This window comes from Tachysurus fulvidraco, chromosome 12 (genome assembly GCF_022655615.1).
Source record: "Tachysurus fulvidraco isolate hzauxx_2018 chromosome 12, HZAU_PFXX_2.0, whole genome shotgun sequence".
Taxonomy (NCBI): Eukaryota; Metazoa; Chordata; class Actinopteri; order Siluriformes; family Bagridae; genus Tachysurus; species Tachysurus fulvidraco.
In genome coordinates, this window is record NC_062529.1 from 5,003,748 (window position 1) to 5,019,733 (window position 15,986).

The 15,986-nt window shown below is 38.8% G+C and overlaps 1 protein-coding gene across 4 annotated transcripts in view; it reads left to right on the forward strand.

Moving 5' to 3' along the window:
• Positions 1-15,986, forward strand: part of LOC113651265 (ankyrin-3-like) — a 156,833-nt gene that overhangs the window by 82,652 nt on the left and 58,195 nt on the right. For all 4 annotated transcript variants that reach the window (XM_047821245.1, XM_047821244.1, XM_047821247.1 and 1 more), the window contains one exon: positions 12,037-12,133. In XM_047821245.1, coding sequence (XP_047677201.1) covers positions 12,037-12,133 — 97 coding nt within the window. The remainder of the gene's footprint in view (positions 1-12,036; positions 12,134-15,986) is intronic.

Here is a 15,986-nt window from a genome sequence, read left to right on the forward strand (position 1 = left end):
GAAAAATGGAGACATATACACAATACATACAATATAATACTTTTGGCGACTGTCAGGTATGTCTGGGACTATTCCCTGTCTGAACACTAGGGGGAATTTTGGCAGACTTTGATTATCTGTGCCACGTGCTTGTGTTTTTGTTTTCTGTTCAGCCTATGCACACCTGTTCCTTGTGTTCCCTGATTGTCTTCCTATACATGTGTGTATATATATATATATATATATATATATATATATATATATATATATATATATATATATATATATATATATATATGTGTGTGTGTGTGTGTGTGTGTGTGTGTGTGTGTGTGTGTATATACCTGTTGTCTTGTGCACTTGTGCATGATTTTTGCTCATTGATTGTCATTGGTTTTTTTTGTTCACTAAGGGTTAGCAAGAAAATATATAGTGAGAAAAGCCTAAAACAGAACCTTGTAGAACACCAAGATAACCAAGATCTACAATGTAAAAGATCTGTAAAAGTCACCATTTACAGTAGATCTACAAACATAACCTCAATCAAGACCTGAGGCAGGAGAGGGCTCTCCCTTTAAGATCAACATGTTCTGCCTGTCAGTGGTGTCAAGCTGCAGTAAGATCAAGGAGACACTACCCTAAATCCTGACTGATATGTATGAATGAATGTTATTCCTATGTAGGTATGAGCATAACCTTTTCTAGGATCGTGAAGGGAAGGTTTGATATTGGCCTATAGTTGGAGAGCTCAAGGGATCAAGGTCAGGTTTATAATCAGGGATTTAATAAACTGTAGTTTAAAAGATTTTGGCACATAGCCAGGGCTGATCAGAAATGGTAATATTGTTATTTACAGCATCAAATTATTTGGTATTAAATTAATCATCAGAATTTTTTACCTCATATTATACATTTTTCCATTGAAATAATTCATGTCAAGTCATTGCTGCAAATAGATGGTGTGCACTTTTCTACAGCGTTTTTATTTTTGTGCTTTTTAATTAGGGTGGAGCGTTCCAATTTCCTAGTTGAAGGTTTGTGTGGTGATTGTTCCAGGGTGCAAGTTTTTTCTATTTTATTATTTTCCTAAGTGTAGCTACAATATCTATGGTGTAGCAAAACACAGACTCTACATAATCAGTCACCTGATTAAATTCAATGGAGTCAGACTGTGATCCTATCATGGAAGATAATTCTGGGAGTATGTTGGTGAATCTGTCTGCAATAGCAGAAAAAAAATCTACCTTTAGCACGATGATGTGGCAAATATTGTTCCCATGGTGCATTTTAAACAAAATGAGATAATTTCTGATATATTTTTTGTTTGTTGTAGTGTGACTATACTTTCTAGATTTACACTTTCTAGATTTAGTGGAATTTACTCAGTAGAATTCAAATTTTTAGTTATTTTGAATAATTTCAATGAGTTGAACATATATGAAAATATGTCTAGATTTTTGCATGGTGCTTATCTTATCATGATAAATAACTGCAACACCCCCTCCCCTGCCTGTTGGCATGGCTGATGTGTATAATTGACCGGGTGGACAAGCTTTATTTAATGTGACAAACTCGTTGGTTTAATCCATATCTGTCACGGTGAGACAAAGGCGAGTGAGGATCCAAATGCAGTTCGAACTTTTAATAAACCAAAACAAGAAACAGGCAAACAGACAGATGGCTTAGGAATGCCGGCCGCTTGAATCGACACCATCGGGGTATCCGCCAGGTTGGAGATCAGCCGGTTATCAACTGAGCTTACCGGTTATAGCAGCCATGTGGACAGGCGTGGTCACAGGCGTACACAAAGGACTGGGCTGGACAGAGTTACTGTAGAACATGTGGGCGTCCATGGCTGGTTTGGCTTCGTAGCCCACGGACCCCGATGCTTACTGCCCCCCCCAAAAAAATATTTAAGGCCGGCGTCCATCTCTCCCCTGCTCACGGTTAGGGAGGACCCGCCCAGGAGCAACACTAAATTGATGAAGTCTGTGAAAGACCCCGTCTCTCGGTCAAACGGCATCAAATAGCGTACCTTGTCCTGTAATCCATGCCGGAATATGTCAAAACAAGATTTCTGCTGGATCCATTGTGGCGAGTCAAGGCCAGTGAGGATCCAAATGCAGTTTGAACCTTTAATAAACCAAAGCAAGAAGGCAAAACAGGGTAGACCACTGAGCAACCCAGGACCATAGACATGAACATACAATAACAACTCCCACCAGGGAAGTGAACAAACAGAGTAGATATAGCAAACAGGAATTAATCACAAAGCGGAGACAATCAGAGGCTAAGACAACACACCTAAGCGAAGGATTGAGTTCAATTAGTGTCCATGGTAACCAATGAGTCGGCGGAGCAAACAATTAACAGCAGGGCAAGACAGCAGACAGAAACAGGGCAAAAACACAGACAGACTCATTACAATATCTCTATTAAGAATAGAACACTAAACTTCTCATTAGTAATCATTTAATTCACAATAAGTGCTTTAGATGGAAGAGATCTTATATTTGTAGCTTCAAATCAAAGGTACTGGCTATGCATTCACTATGAGAATTTTATGCTAAGGTTACTAAAAAAATGTTTCAAATGTTTATAGTTTATATTATTTTTGTTTTGCTCAGGAAACAGACACAGTCTCTATATCATAAACCTATTGGAGCTAGCAGGCAGTCGGATTAGCTTGGTTGTCTCCCTGGCCCTAGCTCTGGATTGTCACAGATTAACTAGGCCTGTTCTAATACTATGTTCTGGCCTACTCATCATGGCCTACTGTAGCAAGCCAACCTTACCCTCAACAGTGTTTCAATTATCTATAAAGCCCACAGTGTTTTCTGAGCACCACCTGGACATACAGCAGTTCAGCAAAATAACCTGCTGTAAACTACATCACCACATTGCATTGGGATAGAGCTAGAGCATACTACAGTATAGGACATCGCCTTCTCTAATTTACACACATCCACAATAGTACTCTTATCAACCTCTGTCTGACTAAGGTGTATATAATTAGCTCGTACATGGAGCTAATTATATATTGAACCTTATACTTGCATAGGCCCGTAATATTACCTGCTATTTCTCGCGTCCTGGCTCCTCGATTAGACCTAACCAGTGCTGCTGGCTAATTTCACATGCCTTAAGAATCTTATATAACCAGAGCTCTTTCACGTTTCTCAGCAGTTTCTTCACTGAGGAGAGCAACCTGTTACACATACTGTATGAGGGAGAGAGGATTGGTGCTCTAATTAGCATTAGCTTTATCTCCACTTTGAGATAAATCTCTTTATCTCCAATAATTTTTTTTGTCAGAGTTGGGGGTTGCTAACTCCACATTTGTCATTCAGATTTCCCCTACAATATGCTACCTTGCTATTAATAAACATTTTCTAGCTTCTGGATGAGCACCTCTAAAGCTAAAATCTTCTCTGTCAGAGAGCTAACTAACATAAAATTAGTACAATTAAAATTAATGCTAATCAAGGAGGAAGAATTACTAAATATCCTGCAGCTCACACACTGCACAAGCTAAATGATTTCATAATGATTACGTGCCTTTGACCAGAATATGATCGGAATATTATAAAGATCCAAAGCTGGTTAAAAAAAGGAAACAAAAGGGTCTCACGAAGAATAATAATACTGAAATTGATTGCAATAGAAAAGTACAAAAATTAAGAAATGAAAGTGACAGCACACAACATTAACCAAAAAAGAGAAAATTAAACAGTGTAATGCTGACACAGGGATGAAACTCATCTTTAAACTCATGAATCATGTTAATAGGTGTGGTTTCTGCCCTCAATTATTATACAAATGCCACAGCTGTGTAGCATCTGGTACAGGTCATTTAGATTTCAGGTCCCAGGCACCCTAAACTTCGGCATCTAATCGATGAGCAACCCAGTTTTACACACACACAACTGGCTCCAGAATGACTGGAGCCTACACAAAGACCAGATAACCCCATGCCGCTTCTCTGATTGAACTCATAGGGGCCCTCAACCAGAACACACACACACAAAACACAGACAACATGAGACATTCCTTTTACTAATAAAACAAGTAGATAAGATACTCTAAGATTCTTATTTTTATAACCTTGTTGTAATGTGTTTCTTCTGTTAAGGCTTGCCTGACTTAAAAGGATTTGCTCCTTACTTTCCTGACAGGGGCGTATTTTATTCATGTGTCAGAACACAACACTGTATTAACATCAGTTACACTTTGATTACTGATCTGTGTATGTAATGTACCGCTGCCTTTATACCGTCATTCCCTTTCATGTTTAGTATCCAAAATTCAGTATCCAGACACCAAAATTTTTGGTTACTCATTTTTCAAACAATGGTGTAATTTATTTGAGCACGAAAGGCACCATACCGTCTTAATACACCTTGGATAAAACTTTAAAGTCATCTAAAAGTTTGATAGCTAAACCACGCCCACAGACACCTGAAACAAAGTGAGTTTTTCTCTCCGAAATCTCAGGCCGTAGTATTGGCCATCTCCCCAAAGATGGGTGGAGTACGCGACCTTTAAATTGTCACAAACACCACTAATCCGTGGTCAGACTTTCGGAACAGCTTGGAGACGACTCCATCTTCCTTCAAAGAAGTTCCAGCAAGCTCCACTTCCAAGAACGACAACTATTCTGATCTTCAGGAGAACTTGGAAGAACATCTGACCCAATCTGAGTTTTCTCTGTTGCATCCGGACTCTTTTGCAGCAAGCCAATGCAAGTAACCGTTTCCTTTACCAACCAATTTAGATGCGTATTTTAAGTATGAACCTTGTATTGAGTCTTAAGGTGAATTTAAGTTTCCGGTGACGATTTCCCAGTTAGGGTGTGATTAATTTTGAAGTTTAAGCTTGCCATTCCTTTCCTTCCTTTCTCTAATTTCTTCTTTCCAGTCTCTTCCTCCCTTTCCCCAATTTTAATTTCTTTTGTGTTATTTTATTTTCATCTTTGTTTTCCCTATTTATTTTGTTTTGTGTAGTTAGTTTTATGTTGTGTTTGTCTCATTCATAAAATGCCATATTTATATATATAAGTGATTGTCTCTGAGTATCACTCACAAACTTAAGGTACCTGCAACATCTGGTCTGAACTACATGCTCTATTAAGTTAATTTAATTTAAATTACAGTATAAAGTAAAGGGGAAGTGAATCTTTCTTGGCCAGGAAGATACCGCCTTCATAGAATTAATAAAGGTTACATGGCCTGCTCGCCGGACGAACAGACCAAATAAGTGTAACGTTAATTCCATTACCGTTAATTTCAACTTAGGTTAAAATATTTAGGAGTCACTATAACATGTTATAATTACTCATAAATATTTACCTTGCTTTGCGAGCCAAAATCGCTACAGCTGTTTCAGTTCATTGCCTAAATTGAGCTGGTTAATTTGATTAGTTAGCAGCACAGACAAATATCATTTTACAACTAATTTCTGGTGGCAAAACACACCAGGATATAAATGTACCTTGGATACTACAAACTGTCAAAAAAAAAAAAAAACACCAAAGAATTTATATAAAATCTGGACACTGCTGTTTATAGATTTAGCCAAATGACAATTTATGACAAATAAGTTTTTTAATATTTATGACAAATAAGAAAGAATTCATTGTAGTTGTTCTTTTTATTTGGGTAACTAAATTAAAAGTGGAACTAGAAATCCCCAAGAAATCACTCTGGCCAAATAATTGCCGGACTACTGCATTTATGCAAAAATCGAGTGCAATTTATTAATGGTGCTTGCAAAGCATCATTATTGTTATTCTGCATACTTATTATTTGTGCTTGCAAAGCATCATTATTGTTATTCTGCATACTTATTAATGGTGCTTGCAAAGCATCATTATTATTATTCTTATCATTATTATTCATTCCTTTATCATTAATTATGTTTACCTTCTGCTCTGTGTTTATGTTCTGTAAAGCTGCTTTGAGACAATGTCTATTGTAAAAAGCGCTATACAAATAAACTTGAATTGAATTGAATTTAATTGAATTCTGCATTATTATTATTATTATTATTATTATTATTATTATTATTATTATTATTATTATAATTAATGGTGCTTGCAAAGCACATTCTTATTCTCTTGCATACTTATTATTATTATTATTATTATTATTATTATTATTATTATTATTATTATGGACACTTTATCGGCGCGTAACTTGTCCCGCAGCTTTTGTCCTAGACCCATAAATGAGGTGTCAAATCGACCGGCTCATTGAGGAGAGGTGTGCTATCTATTTTGTAAGCGATCAGAATTCAGAAATCAGAAAGTTCAAAGGGGTGTTTTTTCCCCATAGACTTGAATGGGGAATCTCTCTGTAGATGTGCTAACATCCAAAAGAGGGCAGCAGACACCAGTGAATCTGTGTAAAGGTCTTTAATTAAGGCTTGTTGCTATATTTCACAGTGAGCTTCAGTTTCATTTCATATATATATATTGTGGGATCGCCCCCTATTTTCATGATTTTCGTTCGATTCGGACTACAAATCTGACGGCTCAGTGTATTTGTACAAGTGAGAGCCGAAAACAAAGGACGGAAGTGCTGTGTGTTTCGGTCAGAAACGCATTTTGGATTAAAGCATTTTGGATTAAAAGGCTTACATATTCCAGTTCCTTAGACTCTTGGGGATTTTTTACAAGCATTTGTTTTGGAAAATATTACCCCAGTGACGAAAGGTAAGCTCCGCCTATTTCCGGTGACTATCAACTTGGATTAAATTAGTATGATGGCTATAAATCATATTATGCTTTGTGTGTGGGCTTAATAAAATCCCGAGAGTCTAAGCTTTCAAACAATATAACATTTAACCGTGTATTTAATGCTTAAACCTAGTACTGGGGTGCCTTGGACAGCACGGCGGTCACATATGTTGTTGTTTCTGCCATTTGTATAACGTTTTGTTGTTTTCACCTATCAGTGTAGTTTTTATAATTTTTTATTTCACTTTAAACTAATGTCCTTTTAAGAACAGCAACGGCTCTTTTAAGAGCCACCCATTAATTAAAATTAAGCGCATTTTTTCTTTGTCTCCTCACATTACATAATTATTTTTTGACATGATATGACACGTATATCACAAAAAATGATAAGAATGACTGTAATATTATAAAGCTTGGGTATTGTTAGACGCGCCATTCTTCACATTAGTGAATTAATACATAAAACTGCAAAGGCTTTCTCGTGTTCCTAGATGGCGCAGTAGATAGCGAATCCGTTTAGTGTGCAGAGATTCGGGGTTCGAATCCACACTTGGACAGTTTTTTTTTCTAAAACTTTATAATAAAGGTTCATTAGTTGACATTAGTTACCACATTACTTAACATGAACTAATAATGAACTGCACTTCTACAGCATTTATTCATTTTGTTCATGTTAATTTCAACATTTACTAATACATTATTAACACCGTGTTGACATTACTGTGAACTAACATGAACAAAGATTACTAAATACAATAATTTATTACTCATGGTTAGTAAATGTTAGTTAATACATTACATTTGAACTAATGATCCTTATTGTAACGTGATTATATTTTTTCCCAGTAAAATCACTGATTGATGCTTTAGTTCAAGATCTTCATGGCGCTTGTTTCAGGAAAAGATAAATGGATTTTCAGGTGTGCTCTTTTGTTGCAGGTGAGAAACTAGTCTGCAAATATAACCATAGTAACTGTGCAGCCATACCCTAGCAACCATGTAGTGCACCTTACGAACCATATCGCAATATAAAGAAGCCATATCTCAGTTACACAACATAAAACACTCAGCACGATGAGGGGAACTGACATCACTGCAATACTGTACTGTGCAAAGAAAACATACAAAATCGAGGCATGGTGTAAATAAATTTAAAAACATATTACCTTGTTGGGGATTGGTGCTGTTTAATACTCTGAAATGTCTTGTGTAGATGGTGCTGTAGCATCACCATCATGTACTTTAACCATCATCACTTTAACCATCTGTATTGTTTAAAAAACTAGACAAAAACCTGATTACTAAAATAATCTATCTGACTCTATCTCACTACATTGTACTGACTAACCCAATATAGCATGGTTCTAGGAAGAAAAGTAATGAAAAGACCGAATTCATTGGACTGGATGGTGCAGGGTAAAAACAGTGTCCAACATGACATACATGCTTCCACAAAATAAGGCTCAGAATTATATACCTTTTATCCATTCTCCTTATCAAGGAGAGCTATGCTCTCAGCTGCACTTTTGGTCATTGCAATGTTTTCCTCCAAGACAGTTGGGAGTTTACCGGACACTATTATCTCTCATTCTTCAAAGACAATGTAATCAAACCTCCAGTTCTTAGAATATTATGTGTCCTTGGTTCCCATCCTTCTGTATTTTGACACCACCTTTGTCCAATAAACAGCTCATTCTTTGCTGAGAAATAAACATGGGTGAGTCACTGTTTGAAAAACACTTTTATTTAAATGTTTCTTTTCCTAGCTTGGTGTTAATTTTAGTGTATTTTTTAAAATTATGATTTGTATTTTGATTCCATTATTATTATTATCTGAAGAACAATGGTGGTATGATTTGAATCCAATCATTGTTATGTGATCACCGTGCCGCCCACGCGCCACCACCGCTAGGAGATGAGGCTTTATCAACTTCATCGTAACTTTTAAGCATTAAATCCTCGGTTATATTATATATTGTTTGAAAGCTTAGACTCTCAGGATTCCATTAAGCCCACACACAAAGCATATGATATATGATTTATAGAAGTCATAAAAATGTTATCAAGTTGATAGTCACCTAGTTCAGTTTGTTTACTTACCATTAAACGCTTCCCATTCTTCACTGGGGTAATATTTTCCGAAACAAATATTTTTCATAAACCCCCAAGAGTCCAAGGAAATGAAATATCCAAATATCATATACCCTTTTAATCCAAAACGCTTTGCTCGCCTCACAATAATTATGTTTATGACTGAAAACTGTAAACAGTAGTTCACTTCCGTCCATTCTTTCGGCTCTCACTTCTCATTGGAGGTAGTGATGGCCAGTTCGTGAACGAATCGTTCTTTTGAACCAGTTCTTTTTAGTGAACTGGATGAACCGGTTCACCAAATCGGACTGATTTGTTCTAAACAGTTCGCGTCTTGAGTCAGCGCTGATCCACAAGTTACTAAAGTTACTCACTTTCGGACATGCCTGCCAGTCGGTCCGACTCTAAATAAACTAATATCCCGGAGTATATGTAACTCCTGTACACTGAACTGAGACATGTTGTGCTGAGAGAACTGTGAGCGCGAGCTGTTGATACTGCGCATGCGTGAATTACTGAACCGATACAGCGAATCATCAGTACACTGAGCTGAGAACTGCTTGTTTCAGACTCGTCCGAGAACCGATAAACTGGTACAGCGAATCATCAGTACACTGAACTGAGAACTGTTTGTTTCGGATGCGTCCGAGAACCGATGAACTGTTGATACTGCGCATGCTTGAATAACTGAACTGGTACAGCGAATCATCAGTACACTGAACTGAGAACTGTTTCTTTCGGACGCGACCGAGAACCGATGAAATGGTACAGCGAATCATCAGTACACTGAACTGAGAACTGTTTCTTTCGGACACATCCGAGAACCGATGAACTGGTACAGCAAATCATCAGTACACTGAACTGAGAACTGTTTCTTTCGGATGCGTACGAGAACCAATGAGCTGTTGATACTGCGCATGCTTGAATAACTGAACTGATACAGCGAATCACCAGTACACTGAACTGAGAACTGTTTCTTTCGGACGCATCCGAGAACCAATGAACTGGTACAGCGAATCATCAGTACACTGAACGAACTGTTTCGGACGTGTCCGACATACTGTTGATGCTGCGCATGCATGAACCTTCAGAGCAAATTATACATATTGGGATATGCATAGTAACTAGTCATAGGCTATTTAACATTTTTATTAAAAAAATATCAATATATGTCACTCAATATATGTCAGTTAATTTTACTATTGACTATTGTGCAGGTTAGTCTGTACTTGGTGTTTTAGTTGCAAAACTTAAATGTAAGAAACGTATTCAACTAAAGTTATGATTACAAAGAACTTTTAGAATGTGTTAAATTGATTGTATTAATATCTGCCGGCAGTGGGATGATGGAATTTGTGTCATTACGTCATTGTGAATGACGTCATTACATCAGGACGTAAAAGAAATGGTGAACTGGATTTCTGAACTGGTTCATTAAATCGATCTGTCCGAAAGAACCGGTTCATGGAAAAGAACTGAACTTCCCATCACAAATTGGAGGCTTATAAATCTACACTTGGGTGTCAAATTTGTAGTCCAGAGTCTAACGAATCAAACAAGCATTCTCATGAGCCAATCGGTGCCTGTGGTGCAGAGATAGGCAGCTAAGAAGCCAATGATGTCTCTCCATTCTATTTGGAATACCCTGCTTTTGCTTGACAATTGCTCCCTCCAGTAGCGATTTCATGATCCGGGACCTTTACCTCTTTAGCCAATAAGGAGACGATTCCAATGAGATGCAACATGACACTTCTGGTAGGGGAAGGGTGCCTGTTAGAGGCGTGAGAAGAGCTTTTATTGCGCAATTCTCGAACTTTCTCACTCTCACGCCTCAGGGTGTCAGGTTTCAGGCCTTTTTTCACATTAGGTTTCCAGGCAGAGTGGTTCCCTATGTTATAGGCCTTTTAAATTCAGCATGCAGTCTTTTTATACAAAGTTATACAGTAAACAAATAAACAACCAAAACAAAAATGCACAGACATGTCTGTAGAAAAAAAAATCATGTAAAATCCATTTTTGAGTCTTTTCACTTCAAACTTTTTCTGGTGAAAGCTAAGACATGTGGCTATGACCCTGAGTTGTTGTTTAGCTCCCAACATGTTTTACAGCAATGTATTTAATCAGTCTGTCAGGTAAACAACTATGACAGAAATAAAAACCCTCCATTCTAGCCTCTGTAACTATGTGTCAGTAAGGCCTAGAATCACCCTGACACTTGTATCAGAAACTAGAGATCTTCTTTCCAGTGAGACCAGGCACACCCCTGTGTGTCAAAGTAGGTGGGAGCTGTACCACTTTATAGTTGGGTATGTCATGTAGGCGAAGATCATGAAAATAGGGGGTGACCACATAAATAATCACCTTTTTGGTGTCTGAATCTCACCCATGTTGTTCTCTGATTTGTTACACATACACCATTACTGAGGCCATAATTTTTTTTAATAGCAAAAAATACACTACAACTGAACATTAGGTCTAGCAAAGTACAGAATATCTGAACGCTTTCTGTATAGACAATTAACAACAATCTTTAACTACTGCACCACAGTCAGAATGGGGATAAAACATACATATACTTTATATCTAAATTAGGACCAGATCGAGTACTGTAATATTGGAGTCACCCATTGTGTTGTGTTCACCTATATACCAGTGAGGAACTGGGGATCTTACATGTGTCTAGTGGGTCTGCGTAGGCTGTGTACCTCTTCAAGGTCAGATTCTTCCTTCTGAATATCCTTGGCAATTCATGGCACACACACACACTACCCATTAGTCAGTGTAATCCACTATTTTTTTTTGTTTGTTTGTTTTTCTAAGTATTATTTATTTGTTTATTTTGTATGTGTGTGTGTGTGTGTGTGTGTGCGTGTGTTTTCTCATTCCACCTCCAAAATGCGTGTGTGTGTTTTCTCATTCCACCTCCAAAATCTGTCATCCTTCTATATGCCTATTCTAAAAAATATATGACAATTCCAATCCTGTCTGCTGCTAAATTGCTCTTTAGCTTGATAACTGGCAGTAATCCAATGCATGCCTGATAATCTGAACAAATTATCCCAAGATAATCTGAACAATTAGAGTTTTATTTCCCATGACATTTGATTCTGGAATGACAAGACATGCTTTAAAAAAGGTCAGAAATTTTGATTACATGACTGTGTGTGAGAATGTGTATTATGATGTACTGTGAGTATTATTGGTTATAAAAATACTTTGTGTGTATGTAGGTGGCACTTCTCCAGCTCATTGGGAGGATATCACTGGCACTACTTCACTCTCCTTTGTTACTGACTGTGTCTCATTTACTACAAATATTTCAGCCAGGTAATTCACAGTCTAAATATTGTTTATATATTTCTTTTTATACCAAAATATTGCACACAATTTTTCAGACCTCAAATGTATCTACAGTCTTACCTCGTACTCCGATAACTGCATGGCCTAAAACATGAATGATTCTAATATTGGATAATCCCTTTTTTTCTTATGTGATATCTGGTCAAGTGGAGAGCAGTATTAACACAGTTTAAAGTCAACAAAAAAATTATTTATTTATTTATTTATTTATTTATTTATTTATTTTCAGGAAGAACATTGAAGCATCGTAATCAAAGACATTGCTTCAATTTTTGTTTGGATAAAATTATGATTTTATCTTTTTTTTTTTTAATGAGCTGTAACTATAGCAGTTGAATATGTCTTATTCTTCAAACCAGATTCATATTTTCTTTAAAGTGAGCACATTAAATAAAATAAAAAAAGATATTTTATAAAAAAATAGCCTACATACTGCATACTGTATACATACTGATTTATAAATGTTATTTATTTCATGAATGTTATTCCTATGTTGGTATGAGCAAAATTGTTGTACTACACTCTTTTCTAGGATCCTGGAGATAAAGGGAAGGTTTGATATTGGCCTATAGTTGGACAGAGGTCGAGGTCAGGTTTTTTAAAAAAGGGGCCTGATAACTGCTAGTTTTAAAGATTTAGGCATATAACCAGTGCTAAAGTAAGAATAGATTTTTTAAGGGTGTTGGAGTGCTACTAGTATTATCTGATTAAAGAAACATGTAGGTAAGGGATTTGAATGCAGGTTGAAAATTTTGAAGAATAAATTAGTGAAATTTAAATCAATCTCTCAAAGGAGAGTAAAGCTGTCATGACACGGGGCAGTAAGCGGACCCAGACGCAGGATAGCAAAACAAAACAGGGTTTAATAACAGAGGAACACAAAACACGACACGGACTAGAGACAGGACAAAGACAACAGTAGATTCCGCGCTGCCATCGGCACACTTAAATACAAAACAATGATGACACAATGAGGAGCAGGTTTGGTGACAGGGAGGAGCAAACGAAGGTGGGGCAGACACGTGACGTGAAACGTAAACAAACAAATGCACGTGGCCAAAGTCCGGGCTGAATCATGACAGAGCCCCCCCCAAGGCGCTGCTCCCGACTTGCCATATCCTGACAAGGTCCAGGAGGGGGGGCGAGGCACACGGCAAAGGCAGGTGGGGGGAGCACGGCACATGGCGAGGCAGGTGGGGGAGCACGGCACACGGCGAGGCAGGTGGGGGGAGCACGGCACACGGTGAGGCAGGTGGGGGGCACACGGCGGGGCAGGTGGGGGGAGCACGGCACACGGCGGCACAGCCAGAGGGGAACGAGTGACGTCCACAGCCGAGCAGGGGGAACAAGCAACGTCCACAACCGAGCAGGGGAACAAGAGATGTCCACAGCAGAGCCGAACGGGCCGAGCGCCATCCCAGACGCACCGCAGCCAGTCCCACCTCTCAGGAATGGGAAGGGAGGGAGCGCCGGGAAGAAGAAAAAGAAAGGGCTGGCGACATGGCCCGCAATCTGGAAGTGAGGCGGCGCCCCCCGCGGGGGAACCGGATGCGGAGCGGCGTCCCTCACCGAAAAAAATGCGGACCGATGTCACCAAACCCGCAAAGTCAAGGGAAAAAAAAAAAAAGCTCCCACGATATGCCGGTCTGAGCACGGCTATCCTGCTGGGTCCTGGTGTGGCGGAATCTTCTGTCATGACGCGGGGCAGGAAGCATTCCCAGACGCAGGATAGCAAAACAAAACAGGGTTTAATAACAGAGGAACATGAAACACGACACGGACTAGAGACAGGACAAAGACAACAGTAGAACAGCACACTTAAATACAAAACAATGATGACACAATGAGGAGCAGGTGTGGTGACAGGGAGGAGCAAACGAAGGCGGGGCAGACACATGACGAGAAACGTAAACAAACAACTGCACGTGGCCAAAGTCCGGGCTGAATCATGACAAAAGCATTCTAAGCACTGATCGAAAATAATATAATTAGTAATTATTCATTATTATAATTGCTCGAATTATTAAAATTTCATGCCATAGACAATTTCCTTTTCTTGTGCTATGTGTTTTTGTTATGTGCTCACATGTTTGCGCAATCCCAACCTTAGGTCCTTCTGGCCTCTGCACACCTGTTCCTTATGTCCCTGATTATTTTTCTTATTTATACAGGTTGTCTTGTGTGTGGTCATTGCTGCTGCACATTTATTTTGTGCAGATTTCTACAGTCTGTTATAAGACAATGTGCTATGTTGCCAAAATGACTGCAGCACCTTCTCGAGTGGGAAGGACACCGTCCTGGCCTTTTAGGGTGCTTTCAAACCCGCTTTGTTTAGTTTGGTTGAATCGTACCAGAGTTCGATTGCTCGTTTGGTGCGGTTCGTTTGGGCAGGTGAGAATGCAGCAATCGAACTCTGGTGCGCAACAAAAGCGGACCAAACAAGCGTACCGAGACCTCCTTGAGACTCTGGTACGGTTTGTTTGTGGTGAGAACATGGTCCGAGATCGAATAGACCTAACTGCAAAAAGTATTGCGTATTTTGGACTAAACCAGCTGCCGTAGTGGGTCGTTGCCAATATTTTCGGAAGATGAGCATGTCACAGTTTCGCAAAAGTAATACTCGCCACCACCTGAAGTGTTTTGCGATGCGTCTTCGCCGTTTGCAGTGCATTAAAATGATATTTTCAAGCCGCATCCGCGCTTCAGTCTGAAAATTAAGACATTGCATAGAATGCTGTATACAAGCGAAGTAGTAGATTACAACCACGAACATAATTGCAGCACGCAGTCGTCTCTCCACGGTGTACTGTATGCTGTATTTTCCTGTATTTTCCTCTTTTTGTTTACTTCCGGACTTTCGTTGAAATTTTCCGCACGTTTATTCTGACCAATCGAGAAGCAGTTTAGGAAATACGCTCAAAGACATGTGGCCAATGAGTGATGTGGATGTTATCACATGACTGCATTTTGGTTCATTTCAACTGGTGCGGAACAGAACGATCAGTGTGGTGTGAAAAGGAACCAAAACTGCTAAAAAGCTACAATGTATCATTTATTTGCTTTTGGTCCGGACCAAATGAACCGAACTATAGGTGTAACAGCACCCTAAGGTCAGCTTTGACCTCAAAAGTGCCCCAATTATCTATAAAGCCCACTTTGCTTTTGGAGCACCACCTGGACATTCAGAACTTCACTGACCATAGGCTGTTCATTCACTTTCAGTCACTGTGGGTGACAGTTATAATGTCTGTGCCCTCTTCCTGCTGCTAGAGGAAGCCTTCTCCCGAATATTAGATTACCCATTGACGGTGTTTCTTTTATATTAAAATCCGCAAAAGGATCAGAGATTTTCCACCTCTGGGCATTCATTACAGAATACTCATCCAAAGGGCATTGTAATTTCTTCTCATACCAACCCGACGCATATCAGGAGGAGGGCACTAAATGCACTGGACTGGGCATCTGCTGTCTGGGATAGCAATCCAGACATGAGAGCACCTTCTACTTATTTTTCTGATTTATTCCAGGAAGTTTTGTGATACGTTTACAGGGGTTAAGGACATCCCAGTTCAATTGTTAAAAAATTGACAAGGTTTTGATATTGCAGCAGAATATGCAATTAAGATCCGTCACAACACTGTGATTTACAGACCCTAGGTTAAGCTTCTCATGGATTCTGCTACCCAGGGATCCAGAGGGAAACCTATCACTCCTCCAAAATGCCTTCTGGTGGCCCTCTTTGTTCCAGGACATGCAGAACTATGTGAAAGCCTGTCACGCATGTGTTCAAACAAATCCAGTAATTAGCTCCCCTTAGGAC